At 39.6% G+C, this 17,646-nt stretch overlaps 1 protein-coding gene across 3 annotated transcripts in view; it reads right to left on the minus strand.

The window, feature by feature from the left end:
• The window catches only part of Sdc (Syndecan), a 132,064-nt gene that overhangs the window by 14,653 nt on the left and 99,765 nt on the right, over nt 1–17,646 (minus strand). For all 3 annotated transcript variants that reach the window (XM_070210105.1, XM_070210106.1, XM_070210104.1), the window contains exon 3: nt 14,017–14,124. In XM_070210105.1, the coding sequence (XP_070066206.1) occupies nt 14,017–14,124 (108 nt within the window). The remainder of the gene's footprint in view (nt 1–14,016; nt 14,125–17,646) is intronic.

A 17,646-nucleotide genomic window follows, 5' to 3' on the forward strand; every position in this document is an offset into this window, starting at 1 on the left:
CCGCTTATAAACTGCAGACTATGCAGCTTAGAACACTTTGCAGCTAATAAGACAATATTTTTATAAGCCGCTGCACACTCTGCTGCTGCTCCCGCTGCCGCTGCAGTTGACTCCCCTGATGAGCTAAGCCAAGCAATAAACTTGCTAGCTTATGGGCGTGGTCTCTGGAGATGCTCTCCCCATTTGCCGCATGTTAAAGTCGCTGCTGCTGCATTTTAATTGCGACACCAGAGACGCGACTTAATGTGCGCTGCCGTTGCAGCAACTGAACCGAAAGCAGCTCAAGGCACAGACCAGCACACTCACACACACATACACCCCCACACACCCACAGGAGCTTTCACGTGTGCAAAGAAGACTTGGCAACTTGACTGCCACAACACATCATTAAAATTTCAATGCACTCTCGGCCCTCCTCCCCTTCTTCCCTCCTTCCCTTCACCGTCCGCGCGCTGACAATGCAATGGGCGCGACTTAAGCAGCTGCTCAGCGCTTACAAATGTATCCTTGAGTACAAAGGACAGGGCAGAGCGTCCTTTGGCAGCTGGCAGCTGATCGACTGTGAGATGAGCTGTAAATAATTGCAGATAGAAGCTAAACTAGCTGGAGAAGTCGCTGCACAGGTGAAATGAGCTGTAAACCCAAGGATACGCATCCTTATTTGACGCTTTGGCAACAGGGATTATATTGAAATAGCATCGCGCTCCAATGCTCTGAAGCTCCGACTGTTTTTTTCTAAACACATTTTCGTATTTATCTAGCAGAACTACTTTCTAGAAAATTTAATAAAATACAAACATATTTAGATGAAAAAGCCGGGGCTAAGGGACAGGCTGGCGAAGGTGCCAGCTCCCGGCGAAGGTGAGGACACGGGCTGGGGGACTACATTAGCTGTCCTTCTACTGCTGCCACCCCCTCTCAATATATTGTTATTAGCAGCGAGTTAAATAACAGGGTTATCTAATTGCAAAATAAGAATAAGAAGACTTTGGTTTAATCCTTAGATCCTTAAATGGCGAGTGATGCTTCTAATGCACCATGTCCTCGGATAATAGTCGACTAGCCACGTTAGGGATATTTTTCTAAGTACAATTTTTACTCAAGTATTCACTTCAATGATAATTAATGTTCTTTATTTTCTTTTCTAGCCCTATCAATCTAGAATGTGTAATAGAATGGACAAAAATCGCTCAAGGAGCCAAGCTACGAGGATATCTGTTTGTACAGAAAATGGACCATAGTATGGCCGTATCCTGTGTCATACAACTTGTATGAAACGGGAATATCACATGTACAAAGGACATCGAAAGCGTCCTTGCAGTTTCGAAGATGTTTCTCAATTTCTGAAAAACACAATTCACAACCCTATTCGGCCATATTCTCAAGGATATTGAAAATGTACACTTTTTTCGATTCTTTAGGAAAAGGACTATCGATTGGTATTTAAGGATTTGTTAACGCACCACGTGCTTTGATTATATGCGAGGGTAACAGCGGTAAGGATATTTTTCTAAATAGTGCAATTATCCTTAAATCTTTCCTTTCCAGGACAATTGATGTCTTTTGCTCGATAGTCCATGGTCTCACAATCTAGAATGCGGAATAGAAAGGACGAAAATCCTTTATGGAGCCGAGTTACGAGGATATTTGTCTGTACAGAACAGTCGCCATAGCATGGCCGCATCCTGACAGATCCTAAGGAATCTTGTGCCAAACGATTTGTATGTAACAGGACTCTCACCTGTGCAAAGGACATCGCAATCGTAATTGTAGTTTTCACGATATGCCACGTTGTCTATAAAAGACAATTCATAGCCATAGCTTGGCCATAGCATAAGGATATTAAAAATGTATACATTTTTGAATTCGTAGGAAGAAGTCCTATCGACTGGCATTCAAGGATTTCTTAACGCACCACGTCCTTTGATTATATTCGAGGTTAACCGCGGTAAGGATATTTCTCTAAAAAGTGCAATTATCCTTAAATCTTTCCTTTCCAGGACAATTGATATCCTTTGCTCGATAGTCCTTGGTCTCACAATCTAGAATGCGAAATAGAAAGGACGAAAATCCTTCATGGAACCGAGTTACGAGGATATTTATCTTTACAAAACAGTGGCCATAGCATGCCCGCATCCTGACAGATCCTAAAGAATCGTGTCCCAAACGATTTGTATGAAACAGGACTCTCACCTGTGCAAAGGACATCGCAATCGTAATTGTAGTTTTCACGATATGCCACGTTGTCTATAAAGGACAATTCATAGCCATAGCTCGGCCATAGCATAAGGATATTAAAATTGTATACATTTTTGAATTCGTAGGAAGAAGGACTATCGACTGGCATACAAGGATTTCTTAACGCACCACGTCCTTTGATTATATTCGAGGTTAACCGAGGTAAGGATATTTTTCTAAAAAGTGCAATTATCCTTAAATCTTTCCTTTCCAGGACAATTGATGTCCTTTGCTCGATAGTCCTTGGTCTCACAATCTATAATGCGGAATAGAAAGGACGAAAATCCTTCATGGAACCGAGTTACGAGGATATTTATCTTTACAAAACAGTGGCCATAGCATGGCCGCATCCTGACATATCCTAAGGACTTTTGTGCCAAACGATTTGTATGTAACAGGACTCTCACCTGTGCAAAGGACATCGCAATCGTCCTTGTAGTTTCCAAGATATGGCTACATGTCTAAAAAGGACAATCTGTTTATAGCCATTACTCTGCCATATCCTGAAGGATATCGGAATGATATACATTTTTGAACTCGTAGAGAGCAGGACTATCGATTGGCATTCAAGGATTTCCAGGATTCCACCAAAAATTTCACCTCAATTTTTCCTAGGGGTTTGGTCACAAATTTGGCCAAAATCGAAAAAATCCGGACTAACTTCGCCATTTGAAGGACTATCGGGATGTCCTTTGGCCAACATGTTGTCCTTGTCGTCCCATTCAATAATATACAACAACAAGGACGATAGTCCTTCAAACACGGAAGTTTTAAGGACGAAATTGTTAAGAGAAAATAGGCTATAACTCAGCCGTATCCTTGCAGATCCTGACGAGTCCTGTGTCAAAAACATTCTATGGTCAAGGACTATCAACTGGCCAAAGGGCATCGAAATCGTCCTTGTACTTTCGGAGATATCAAGGATTTTGTGTTTTCACCCTATTTCCCTTGCAGCCGGCGACTGAAAATTTACCAAGTTAATGATTCTTAGATGACCCCATAATTTTTAAATGCAGATCGATGCAGGGGGTCTCAACGATCCTAACGCACCGAGTCCTTTAAAAATCTGCAAGGATATGGCCGAGTTATGGCCATTTTAAATAACCAAAAATGCCTTTTTATATATATTGACTTTTTTAATTAAAATATGTTTTTATCTTTTCAGATTGACAGAACGTAAGGAGCAAGGAGCAAGGATCAATTCTATGGGCTTTCACGGATCAAATTAGGCAATTTCCTGCAGTATCTGACTAAATTTTCCCTATTTTTAGCGATATTTCAAATGAAATGAGAAACATTTTATGATTTTAGTTGTATTTGTATAATTTTAAGAGCTATAATTAATAACATTTCATTTTTTAAACAAAAAAATTGTAAATTTTAGTATAAATTAATAAATTGTTTAAAACAAATACGCAAACTCCTGTTTTTTGTCATTTTCGAAAATTGTATTGCATACCCAAAAGGGGCGACGCTGCCGACCGCCGGGTCACCTAATTTTTATAAAATTTCATCAAAAATACCAGGCGAACAGAAATGGCTAGAAGGCAGCTGAAAAAATCAGCAGCCGAAAATTTTCGTTGCATACCCGCACGGGGCGCCGGTGGCGGCGGTTGGCGCTCGAAATTTGAACGAAAATTTGGCTGAAGTACCAGGCGAACAGAAATCCACAGTAGGTAGACAAAAATTTTTGCGAATAAAAATTTCATTGCATACCCGCATGGGCAAAACTGTTAAGTTTTAACAGTCTGCTGTTATTAGCAGGCCATGTTAAAGGGGCGCTAACAGATGGCTGTTAAGCAGCAGGAATGTTAAGGGTGTGCAGTACAGACGTCTGCTAATCGACAGGCCATGTTAATGGCATGCTGTACAGACTGTTAAGCAGCAGCTGCCGCTAAAAGGATTGCTAAAAGAGAAAGCATGCATGTTTTCGGTCGTTTTCAATACGAATTTCTTGGGTGTTGGACGTTTCGGTTCATCAGGACTATATCTATAGCATGGTATAGCCATAAATATGGTGGTCAACTGGAAACCATCGAGGAGACGTGGCTGTTGCTGGAGGCGGCTGAAAAAAATGCATAACACTTATGTATACGCACATTGTACATTTAGGTTCACCAGGACTGTATCTATGGTATGAGATAACCAAGGATATGTGTGTCAACTGGGAATCATTAGGGGGAGGGGCTGCATCTGAGGGCGTCTGAAAAAAAAAAACATACATAACCATTGACCATATTCTTTTACATTTTTTCTTCTAGAATTCGGTTATCTAGGTTTACTAGGACTATATCGTTGGTATGGCATAACCAAGGATATGTAGGTCATCTAGAAACCAAGAATTTTATTATTTTTTTAACATAAAACATACCGTTGTTGTCGGTCTCTTGTTCCGAATAAAGTATTGTATTTTTGTACAACTTTTATTGATTATTTCTTGGAATCAATTAACCAACCATTCAGACAATTAATAACGTAGTAAACATAAATTCCGCAGGCAAGAGATATGCCAGCGGTATTATGTCGCTTTGCCTTTCAATCTGGTTTCGCTGCCGTGCGTTTTTACAATGTGGCCATGTGGGGTGCCAGGTAACAAGGAGGCTCATTACTGGCGCTGCGTATTATATTAAGGCCACAATCGCTCAAATGAGCACAACCACGCCCACTTTAACGAATAGCCGCACAATAGGGCTATTGAAATATGCATAATTAAAATAGAAATTTGTATTGTGATGCATCAAATATGTGTGAGAATGTTCTACAAATTCACACACACGCGCGCACACACACCACAAACACAACATCAATTTGCATTCATTTATTATTCAAGCAAATATTTTGACAGCGAATTGTTTGACTGATGAATGTGAACCGCATTGTTGTGGCTGCCATCTACATATATATATATATATATATTGATAGCTATAAATATAAATTTATATAGATGTGTGCGTGTGTGTGCGTGTGTGTGTGGTATACTGCAGCAGCCAAAATGCTCTAGTATTCTGTTTTGGTTCCCGATTGCTCTGTGCTCTGCGGTTGCATTCGCATAGAATGCCACAGAGCACAGAGTGCAACAACAAGAGGCAGCGGCTTTGGCTCAGCATCAGGTGCTTGCCCCATGCAATCAACGCTCGCTGCACGTATGCAACAAATGTAATTAACTTGCAAAGCCACAGCAACATTTTGTGGCATGTTGAAGCAGCTGGGGGAACTGAGCTGAATTATTCATGGCATTAAGACGAGTTGCTTGACCCGGCCCAAGCGGAACCTTTAAGAAGGTTGCACCATCAGCAGCAGCAGCGGCAGCAGAGCTAAGCAAATGCCTGCAGGTTCAACAAACTGCGTCACGTTGCGCCTAAAAGCATGCAACACCCAGACACACACACACTGTTAAGTGTGCGGTTGCAAGTCAAATTGCAACGTGGCAACGCTGACAGAACGACAAATGACAGTTAAAAAGGGAAAGAAATAAGAATTTTCCACAGCCTGAGAAATAGTCGCCCAGGGAAAGGAAGTGAGTCCTCTGAGGCGAGACAGAACTAAAAGTACAAGAAGCAGCAGCAGCAGAAACCCAACGAGAGGCAACAACAGCCGAAGCAGAGACTAACGAGCGCCTGTCCAAAGTATATGCATGAACGACCACCAGAGAATGCAGAGAGAGAGAGAGAGAGCAGCACAAGATGCAGGACCATATGATACCCTCTAACGCTAACTAAGAAGTTTAAATGCCTGAGCTTGGCTATAAGGTTTCGATAAACATTTAATTTCAACTTTTTGTAGTTTAAAATTAAGTGTGTATAGACGCTTTCATGTGATGTTTATAGGGTATGCACTGAAGGAAAGGATACGCTTGGCTCTGGTTTTGCGGAGTAAGGGATATAGTTGAATAGGTGTATTCCCCAAGTTATGTTTAATTAAAGGGTTGTATTCCCTTAAGCTTTAACTTGAGTAAATACTGAGTAAAAGTTTAGACAATTGGTTGACAACATTTTCTTTTTGGTGGCATTAAACTAATTGCTTAAAAAACCCAATTTTATTTCGACATGGATAATGAATAATTAAATAAGAAATATTTTGCTAGAAAGCAGAAAGAAATAAAGAACAATAATCATTTAGAAGCCAATTACTTTTCACTAGATTTGAGGGGAATCGAATTTAGGAATATCGGAAGCCAAATCTAGAATATGTCCATGTTCTCCTGTCTATAAAAGATCTTTCGTTTAAAAATTTGTGAAGTCGATTAATGTGAGTTTTTATAGACCCAGTTTATAATGTGACTAGACTAAATTACAATTCAATTCAAATGAGTACAGAGTATTGTTTATTTATTTGTTTCTGTTTCGTTTCATTTTTCTATTTTCCGCATTTTGATTCCGTTTCAATTTCGTACATTTTCCAATAATATATATTTTCGTTAACAAGACAATATTTCCTATTGTAAATTTCCTATCCGAAATGTAATCCGAAATGAAGCAGAGATAAATTTGGGCAAATAATTAAAATGTCTGCCCAAAAGGCATATTTCAAGGATAATTAAGAGCTGCTATTCAAATGCAATCTTTACTCGATAGAACTCTAAGGAAATCTTTGCTACCGCAAATAGCAGAAGAGTGCGGCTGAAAATATAAATATATTGTCGGTATTTCAACTTTTAAATTGTTGCCACAGCAGCAGTTGCCACAGCAGCCGTGGCAGCAGCAACAGCCACGACCGCAGACAAGTTTCTTGAGCACGCAGCCAACTGGCGAAACAACTGAACTGCACTCGCATTAAGCCAAGCTGAAGTCGAAGGCAAAGTCAAAGTTGCTGTCAGTTCGTCAATGGCGTCGATCTGCCAGCTGGTGTATACTTATATCCTCTCCAGCTATCTTTGAGAGTTACCTGACGGACAGACTGTCTGCCTGACGTTCGTTGTGGCATTAGCAATTCAAAACGCTGTCGGCTTTTCAGCTGCAGACGCAATTCGAGTTTTGGGCTTCAAGAGGCTGCTGAGCCAGTGCCACAAAATGTTGCACTAATTGAAGTGGCTGCAGCCGCACCAATGCGCTTATTCAACAAGGGGCCTAAACAGTGCCCTGTTTGTTTTTAATTATGCCGTCCAGAGCCGTAACTGCAAATCAAATTTCACGCTAATCGGCAGCATTAGGCGCAGCCACACACATCAAAGTGAAGCCAAATCAATTATTAAAGGCGTTTCTTGGGTGCGGGCGTGTGTTTGTTACCAAAATCAAATTAAACCTGCTTACGGCCTGCCTGTCTACGCCCGGGTCTGAGTTGGTGTCTTTCAAAGTTTATGGCACACTTTGCAGCTGCAAATTGTCGTAAAGTTAAGCGAATTTATTGCCATAAATTATGCAGCAGCAAAGGAACCCCACTAAAGGACCGAAAAGGGCAACCCGAAACAATGCGCATAAAAAACAGAAACAACAGCTCAGCAAAACAACAAGAACAACAACTCAGCAGCAAGTCGCAAACAAAATGGCGAAACCAACAACTTTGACAGTGACTTTTCGCTTGACTTCAAAAATGATATGGCGAGTGTGGTTGTTGTTGTTGTTTTTGTTGTAGCAGTTGTTGTTAGCCTTGTTGTTGCTGTATCTTTAATTCAATCTGCATGCTTGTCGCAAACATCTCACTCTCTGCTTTGCGACTGTGGCATAACAGGGCGTATGCGCAATATGCCACAGGATACGGCAGGACCAACAGACAAACAGACGAGCAAACGAAACAGGACACAACAGAACAACCAGCTGCAAGGACACAGTCCCAAGCAAACACACAAAAAAAATTTGGTTTGTTAATATTATTTCAGTCTGTGTGCAGCCTAATTTGGATTAGTCCCTGCGCATGTGTGTGTGTATGTGGGATTGCGTGTGTGTGTGTGTGTGTGTGTGTGTGTTGGAATTAAGCTAGTGATATAATGCAGCCAAGCTAGGGGGGAGAGGCCGAGAGAGGACATTGAGTAATGAATGCAGGCAGAAAAGCGGCTTTATGCCAAGTCTAGATCCACAAATAACTCGCTGTGTGGCATTGCAAAATATACAAAAATGCACAAATCCGGTGAGTGCGACTAGTAAATACCCTGTATAAATGATAAAAGAAATGCTGGTAAAAGAAGCTGGCAGATAGTTTCGTATAGCCTATTACAAAAATAGAAAATACTCTTACAGTACAAAAGTTATTTTTTGCATTAACTTTGGAAATCAGAAGAATAATAATTATAATAATAATGATAATAAGAGGTTTAGGTTTTCGCGACTTTAAATGTTCTTCAAGAAAATTGATATCTATTTGTGCAATTAATTCTTTAACTCTGAGTAAATACAAATTATGCCTCTTACCCATTTTTAAGTTTATAGGGTATAAAAAAAGTCAACACTCACACGTACCCACACAAACAGGCACACTAACAAATGCTTGAAGGGGGCGAAGAGGGCGTGCCTGTAAACTCATTTCCATTTTGTTGAGCCTGCCTTGGTTAACATTACAATCACAATAAATTTCAATGTCTATCGAATGTAGAGCTTCTAAGCCCTAGCACACATACTTTCGCACTGGTGGGTATGTGTGCGTGCGATTGTGTGCGTGTGTGCGTATGTGTGTGTGTGTGCCATGCATTATGTATTATGTGCGCTGTCAACAATAAATTCCCATGTAAGCAAGTGATATTGACAGCACGAGTAGAAGAGTCAGCGACAACTCTGAAAATTATATGCACGTACTTAAAAGCAGGAGCTGCCGCAACAGCAGTAGCATAACAACAACAACAACAACAGCGAGAGCAATAACAACACCACAGGACTAAGGATTCATAGCATTTACAGGATACAGCACAGAGAGGCGCCCATTCACACCGTCCATAGAAAACAGATGCCCGCTGTTTACATAAACACATTGGATTGCCACACACAAGCTGCGCGTGTGCGTGTGTGTGTGTGTGCGATCGTTAGAGTGTGTTGCATACTTTTGGTCAGCTTGATTCAGTTGCAGAGACACTCAGCGAAAAAAGGGTGCACAAATTATGAAAACCTGACAAGACTTTTAACCCAAACCAAAAAAAGAAAGATGAAGGAGAAATAATCAAAATGTTTGCTTTCATTTAAGATTTTTTTGGCATAAATAGTGATATCTTGAAAGCTTGAAGGGCTATTTATATTTGTATAAATGTTTTACGTGATTCAAGAAGTTAAAAAAGGATATGACATTTTCAAAATGAATAGTTTACAGATTTAGTAATAAAGCTTTTATATGAAAAATAAATTAATAAGAGTTTCTTTTTTTTTTTGTGTTACCACCTTCAAATTATTTCAGACTAGGTTTTATTGAGTTTCATATATAGTTAGCTATTGGAATTCAAACATTTTTTTTTTACAATTTCATTTTGTCTAAATACAAATTCCCCTTAGAGCTCTTTATGTTGTTTTCTTTCTACTCTATTCTAACCATATTTTTCTCTCCGTGCATAAGCTCTGCTTTGGGCTCTATTCGCAGCTAATGCGTCTCCTGTGCGGGCCATGTCAATCGATGTTAATTTATTGTCAATGCGCATTTACCGAATGTGTGGCATTTGTGACACAAATACCAACTGAGCAGCCACTATGTGTGCATGTGCGTGTGTGTGCACGTATTTGAGTATAATAGTATGGTGTGCAGACTGTAGCTGGCTTTTGCTGGAACACGTGCGCCATGTGCCCGTTATTAATCAACAAGGAGCTGCATATGCCACATGCAGCGAGGCAGCCGCAGCAGCAGAAGCAGAGGCAGAGGCAGTTGCAACGTGCCAGAAATGTTGCTGCCGCTGTGACTGTAAATGCAATGCAATGCGGCTTATTACGGCAACAGCAGCAACAACAACAAGAAGAACACAAATTACAACATTCAGCAGCAGCAGCAGCAGGGACAGCATTTGCTGCAGCTGGACCAATGCCTGCCGCATTGTGTGTCAGGTTGGCTTTGAGCTATGCTGATATTTGCATATTTGCTGAGCTGCAACAAAATCTCATTATCCTGTTGACACGCCTCGAAAATGGCCGCCAAACTCTCTCGATGGCTGTGAAACATGTGTTAAATGTGACACAGCAGCGGCGGCAAGAGGCAGCCCCGCAGGCAATCATAAATCATGCGGCATATGCGTTGATTAACTTGGCTTCCACTGATTAATCTAAAACAACTATGTGAAATGACACATTAGGCTGCCGAAAATGTATCATAATTTATAAACAGACGCAGCGGCACCAGACAGCACGAGCCAAAGGACTTGGCGAAAGCATTTCATTGTATATCATTAATTATACAGTTAAAGGACAAATGCCACGGCCTGAAATAAGGACACGGGCCTGAGCTAAGCGTGAAAGCGCTGGAACTTTTGCATTATGTAAGAAGTTTGACTATGGAACATACTCAAGCACTTGATATCTTGATATATGTTTTTAAAATATTCTAAATTCGTTCGTTCATCTTTTTCTCCTTCTTTCTCAGTTACTCGACGTTTAGAGGGAAAAAGATAAAGGGCGAAGGAGGTAGCTTTTTTCCATTGCCTTCTCTTTAAATATGCGCCTTTCTATGCGCTTCTCAGGATTTCTCACTCGGAGATAAGAAAAAAAAAAAATAGAGGGAGAGCTATCCATTCCACTTACATCTCTCTAAGTACCTTCCTTCTATGCGCTTCTCAAGATCTCGAATGATCTTTGTTATGTTTTGTGTGTGTGTTCTTCAACTTATATGTATATACTACGTCAAATCAGACCTTGGTTAGGTGCATGCCCTAGTCAGGCAAGCTTGGCACAGTTGCTTTCGAGATTATGCTCATGGCGCTGAAGCGACTTTTAGCTCGTCTGATTTATGCCAAAATGAAACCCAGCGGAAAATCAAGCAGCTGACAGGCAACGTTGCTTGACATTTGAGACAGTATTTCAATATTTTCAAGCATAATTTTGGACTCGAGTATAAAAAATAGAAATAACCTAGGAATTGTTGCCTAGCAAGGTGGCTTTTCATTACTTTAAAGCAGGCATCTGCTTGCAACTTGCCGCAAATGGGGCAACGGAGCGTGTAATAAATTGCATTTGGCTGACTTCAAGTTGGCAACTGGAAGACGGGCAGCGGGTGAGCGGGACTGTCAGCTCATATACACATGAGAGGCGACGTTGGCGTTTGTCAGTTGCATAAAAATGCCAACTCATACGAGGCAGGACATGCCAACTCAGCCAGGACATGCAGCGCCGCAACGGAAATGGCGCAGAAAGAAAGCGTCAGAGCTGAGGCGGCAAGGGGAAATTAGAAAATGCCACAGTGCGAAAATACAGAACAGCAGGAGGGCAGAGCAAAAGAAACACTTCGAGCTAGCGACAGCGAGAGATAGAGAGAGAGAGATGGAGTGTGTGTGTGTGACAGACAGTTAGCTGGACTGACACACGCTTTGGGTAGAGCTTTTGCTTTGGCCAAGGCTCAACAACAACAACAAGCACAGACAAGTTTTTGGCAACAGTTTTGGCTCGTTTTATTTTGTTTTTGGCCCAATCTGAGCGCTGAAACAAATAGCCAAATATGCCACATATTCAACTCCTTTTTCCGGGCCGTGCGCTTATGCAAATCCATGCGACGGACATTGGGACAGGACATTTCGTGTTGATTTAGTAACAGGAGCAGCGGTCGGGCGACAACGTGCCCCGCATCGCTGAGAGATTGAATTACGCGCCTTGCTTTAATTTCATTTGCACGGCTTTTATTTAATTCTATTTTTCATACAACTTTTATTTGTGTTAGCAGCCCTTTCTTTGAGTTGAGAGTTTAGAGAGTTGAAGCGCAAAAATAAAAATGGCAAAAAGCGCGATGGCGACATTGGCAGAATGTTTAATTAAATTCGAGCGGGGCAATAGAAAGGAAATCGGAAACCGAAAAAGAATTTAATTAAACTTTATACACAGCTATTTTTTTTATTTTTTGTTTTGTTTGTTGCTGTGCAAAACGAAATGAGGGCTGCGCCGGGCGAATGACAGCGCAACGTATTTTAATTATTTTTTGTTTTTGCGTGTGTGTGTGTGTGTGCGTAGGAGTGTGTGAGCGTGAAAAAGTGTGTGAGCGTGAAAAAGTGTGTGTGTGCGTGCGCACTAAAAACAAATCAAAAAAGTCTGCGTCAACAATTGACGCAGCTTCTGTGTGTGTGTGTGTGTGCGTGCGTGTGAGTGTGTATGTGTATTAACCATGTATGTATGTCGAGCAGCGGCTGTCAAAAAACTTTCAAACAAAATGTCGCTCACATGTCAGAAACACACACACACACACACACATACACACACAGAGGCACAACACAAGTGGCAGGCCGTGCGCCTGTGTCTAACAACAACAAGAACAAATCATGTATTTGCTGCATTAACATTTTATGCGCATAAACAAATGTGTTTTCAACGCCAACATTTTATTATGAAAGCTGCCACTTCAGGCCAAAAACGTGCACATTTTACACCTCTCGTTTTGTTTAAACTTAGACACAGGCCATCACGATTTTGTTCTCAAGTTTCTGATATATGTGTGTGTGTGTGTGTGTGTGTGTGTGTAAAAAAGGCAGCAAAAGAACTTCCTGTGCGCTCTTTGAATGGATTCAATTGCTTTGTTGGCCAAAAAGGAATCTAGCTAGAGTCGAAGTTTTAAATATTTTATTCTGCTAAAACTATTGGAAACTTTTAACATGCTACTAGTTAGACTAATAATATATTATTGTTATTATATTGATTCCCTGCATACCTAAATACATGCCTTATGCATACTTGACAGCTGTATAGCTTAACTACAGCTGAAATTGGCTTTTAAATATAAGCATTGAGTTTCTTAGTGATAAAGACTAGGTGCAAATCGTAAATATATATACTTATACATTATATAATACATTTTGTATTATGTGTTAAATGTTCATTGCATTTGCATATTTGATGAATTAAACGAAGATGTTGAATACACAATTAACTCAAGCGCATAATAATCATAACATTGTGAAAAACTTTCCAGCACTTCGTAGATCAAAAACTAACTAGATTTCAAAAGTAAATCCCTTTTACCATCTACAAATTTACTGGGCATCAACATGGATCACATTTTGCTGGCTAAAATCCAAAATTCAAACCTCAATGTACAGCAATTGTTTTAAATTGTTGCTATGCTAATATTTAACATTTTTGTTTATATTTATTCAAATATTTTAGACAGAGAATATCAGCTCTTTGGTATATTAAAATTTGCATATTTTGCTTTGGTTTCACGCACATAATTTTGCCTGCTGTTAAATGAAAAGCATAAAACGCGTTTTTTGGCGCCACGCCCGAGAATTATGCCATAAAAAAGTAGTCAAAAAACAGGCAGCTGTGTACATATATAAAAAAGGGGTGTACGTGTGTGTGTGTGTGAGTGGGTGTGCCTCAAATGTTAAAACTGACCGCTTACTTGCATAACAATAAGTTTTTCATAGCCTGTGTACAAATGGGATTTTAATATGCGCACAACTTCATGAAATATGCAAATGCAATAAAAAACAGGAAAACAAAATGAAAATACATTTAATAATAATAGACGGAAATGAAGTACGGCTCCTCTGTATGTATGTATACGTATGTATGTGTATGTAACTTTTATCAATGGCTGCTCATCGAAATGTAAAACTTGCCAAATCAGCTCTTTGAGCAACACTTTTTTGACCCAGATCAAGATTAGACTCCAACGAGTTGCCCAATTTAATTCATTTGAATTCGGCATCGAGATTTGAATTTGGAAATTGAAACTTACCCCGCCACGTCCGCCGGAGCCTTCATCGTCATCGATATAAATTTCATCTCGGTTCGCTGATGTGGAGGATACGGATGCGGGTGCTGTCGCCGACGGTTTCACAGATTTCTGTAAATAAAGAAATAAAGTCAGAAAAAAAAAAACAAGAACGAAACGGAAAAATTCGCATCAAACATGACGAAAACTTGTTTTTAGTTTGCAGCAAATTCCAAGTTTTTCTTTGTCTTCTTTTTCTACACATATATATATATATATATATACTACATGGAAATATTTGCATTTCATTAATTAAAGTAGGAAAACGAGATTTATATTGTCATTTGCTGGACCTATATTGAATATGTTTGTGAAAGGCCTGCGGAAAAGCAGCATTGACCACTTTTTATAGATTTTTTCCTCGACTCACGCTTTGGGCTGGCCGCAAACAATTTACCTGTCACCGCAAAAAACAATTAATTAAGAACAATGCAAATGCAGCAACAATAAGAGCAACAACAACAACAACAACAAAAACAACAACAATTGTTTAACAAATGCATTTTTAATGATGCAACTGAAAAAATCTATAAAAAATGCTCATTGCAAGCAACGCAGATGGCGCGCAATGAAAAAAATAGCTTTATTTAATGTGCTTTTGAGAATGTTCGACGAGCAGATATCCTGTATGTAGTAGCCTGATGAAATAGATTGATTAAAATATAAAATATAATATGAAAAAAATATATACTGTATAAATATATATCACTTCTGGAATTTCCTTCCATCTAGAATCTTAAGCTTTTCAGATTAATCAGACAGTTACTTATTATCTTTTAACTCTATATATTTCATATTGCAACATCCCAACTGCTATTTCCAATTGCAAGTCTATATACCCTTTATCACTTATTATGCTACAGGATGGTCACCCGCTTTTAGGGCTACAGGGTATTTTAGGGCACCATTAACAGCTGCTGGCTGCATAATTAATGCTTCCCTGTTCGGGCCGGGACCTGTGCAGCTCTCATTAGGGTCACGACTTGAGCAAAGTTTGTGACTGTGCAAGCCAAAAAAGTGAAGGCATGAATTTATCATAGCATAAACCAATTTTTATAATCCCCTTTTGGGCAAGTTTAAACATTCAACGCGCTGCATTGCAGATTAGCAAAAGTCATAGTTTTAGCAGACGCAACCACTAGAAGAATAACCGCCGGCTCTAACCGCTGCGTGTGGTGGGGTGGGGTGAGGTGGAGTCACACACTGCCCCACCTGACATTGTCATTCATTCACGTTTTGGCTCATAGGTGTGAATAACCGCGCACTCGCTGCAAAATGAATAAAGCAACAAAAAAAAAGGGAAGAAATAATAAAAACCTCAGATAAACACTTCATCTTCAGCTGCAGCTTTGTGGCTGGGTGGGTTCGGCTTGACTCGAGTTGAGTTGCCAAGTTTTGCATTTGGCTCCGGAAGAGCAGGGGACAGGCCCAGGACAGGCTCAGGACAGGCCCAGGACAGACCGGGACAGGTCGGGACAGGCGACTTTTGCATTATTACGGAACCTTGTTGCTTGGCGGCTCTTGTGAAGTTTCTCCGTGTGTGTTAGTGTGTGTAGGCAAAAGTTGAATGGCTTGCAAAATGCATTTACCGTGTCTTTGGCCTCACAACGAACTGCATTTACTCATTTATTTATTATTATGTTGGGTTTTCGTAACAGACTTAAAAGTTTGGTCCTTCATTACGAACATACTTTGTGGGACTGATCAACGCGACGCAACTCAATAGCTGGAGGTAAGTCAGTAAATACTTTAAGGAAGCAGGAAAGCGAAAAGTTATCTTAAAGAAACACAGAAAGCTGCCAGAACCAAACTAAGAAGCAAAACTAACCGAGAAGTTAAGTGAGGAAAAAGAAAAAACAGGCCTCAAAAAGAGAGACAAGCTAAGGGAGAAGATCGAAGCGAACTGAGCAAAGGCAAATTAAATGCAATGGAATAAGGAAAATTCAAGAACCAACCAGAAAGGCGAACTGACCAATTTGAGAATCAAAGTGAAGAAAGCGAGACGAAATGCGAGTTGAGACGAAAGGTAAGATTCAAACGGAAAAAAACTGGAGAAGCTAAGTGACAAATAATGAAAGCAGAAAATTGTAAAATTAAGTGAGAAGCTAATGGAAATCGACGTGAAAACGAGGTGTAAACGATATCAAGCTGAAAAGCAATGTGAAAATGGAAAACATTCAAAGAGGGAAAGCGAATCAAAGGAATATCGATGCCAAGGACACACGTCCAAAGACAAAAGTGAAATGCACACTCACGCTTTACGCAAGAAATGTATGGGATTCCCATTTAAAAGTCCTGAAATTCATTACGATTCCCTTAGCTATCCGTTTTCTAATTCTACATTTTATGTGCAAATGAAATTGACTTCTCGTTTAACTTCTTCGCTTCACTTTGCTATAAAATAGTTGGAAACCATTTGAAGCATGTGCACAAAAAAGAAAAAAAATAGTTGAAGTAAATTGGTAACAACTTTTCCAACAGTTTTTTTTGTAATTTTCGCCATTGGGGAGCAGAAAAATGTTTGTCAAATTTGTAACGTTTATGCAGTGTGTGCCGAGTTAGTTTTGGGTGGGACTGGTCCCAAAGGAATTCCTCCGGATGTGTTGCCCCAGCATATTTCGCATATTTTTCATATGAATTTTTCTATATGAATTTTAACTGGCAACAATTTGTCAAAGTAAAACATAGATGAGTGGGGGCGGGGAGGGGTCTGAAATTGAAATGCAATTGTGCCGGGCAACAGCAGCAGCAACAAAATAAAGCGACGCAAAATATTGTTTGGCACTTTTTGACAAATATAAATACGAAAAAGAACAAAACAAAAATAGAGGAAAACAACAGTTTGTGACCGTTTTTTTTTTTCGTTTAAGTGGGGACTAAAAATGAAGCCCCAACCAGGCGATAAATCAATACAAATATTGACAGTTTTACAGTTGCTACATATGTGCATGGGCGGGGCTGGGCGTGAATATGTATGCATAAATATATAAATAAAGACATTTTTTATGTACCCGGAATAATATTAATTTTGCTTGCTCTAAAGCTGCGCAAAGAAAACAAATAATTTCATTTTCTTTTCCCCAATTGACGAATATTAAAAAGCGTGGCAAGTTTTGACTTTTTTGTGGGTTATTTGCGATGGTTTTTTCCAAGCATATTACAATTACCTTTACCTTTTTATGTTAAAAAAAAGAGAAAGGCGAAAATGTGTAATTTTTAATTTAATATGGGATTAATATGGAACTTTTATTGCGTTTTGAGCTTAAATTAAATAATAGGTCAGTCGCAGCCAACTTAATACGCACATAAGCCAAGTTGGCGTTGCCAGATAACCTAAAGCTGTTGTTTAATGAAATAAGTAAATTCAACTTTATAGCGCACCGCAATGCAATATCGTATCATGCAGTAAACTTTCTTAGTATATAAAATATATTTCTTCGACGCTTTTGAGCCGATCGACCTCTATCTGCGTATACGTATATTAATTATATGGACTATAGCTAACTTAACGGCATATTAGTTTTATTTGGCGCCGCCAGATAGTTGACAAAACAAATATTTATCAGTTTAAACAACAGCTTAAATATTATTTTG

This window comes from Drosophila virilis, chromosome 5, assembly GCF_030788295.1.
Source record: "Drosophila virilis strain 15010-1051.87 chromosome 5, Dvir_AGI_RSII-ME, whole genome shotgun sequence".
Lineage (NCBI taxonomy): Eukaryota > Metazoa > Arthropoda > Insecta > Diptera > Drosophilidae > Drosophila > Drosophila virilis.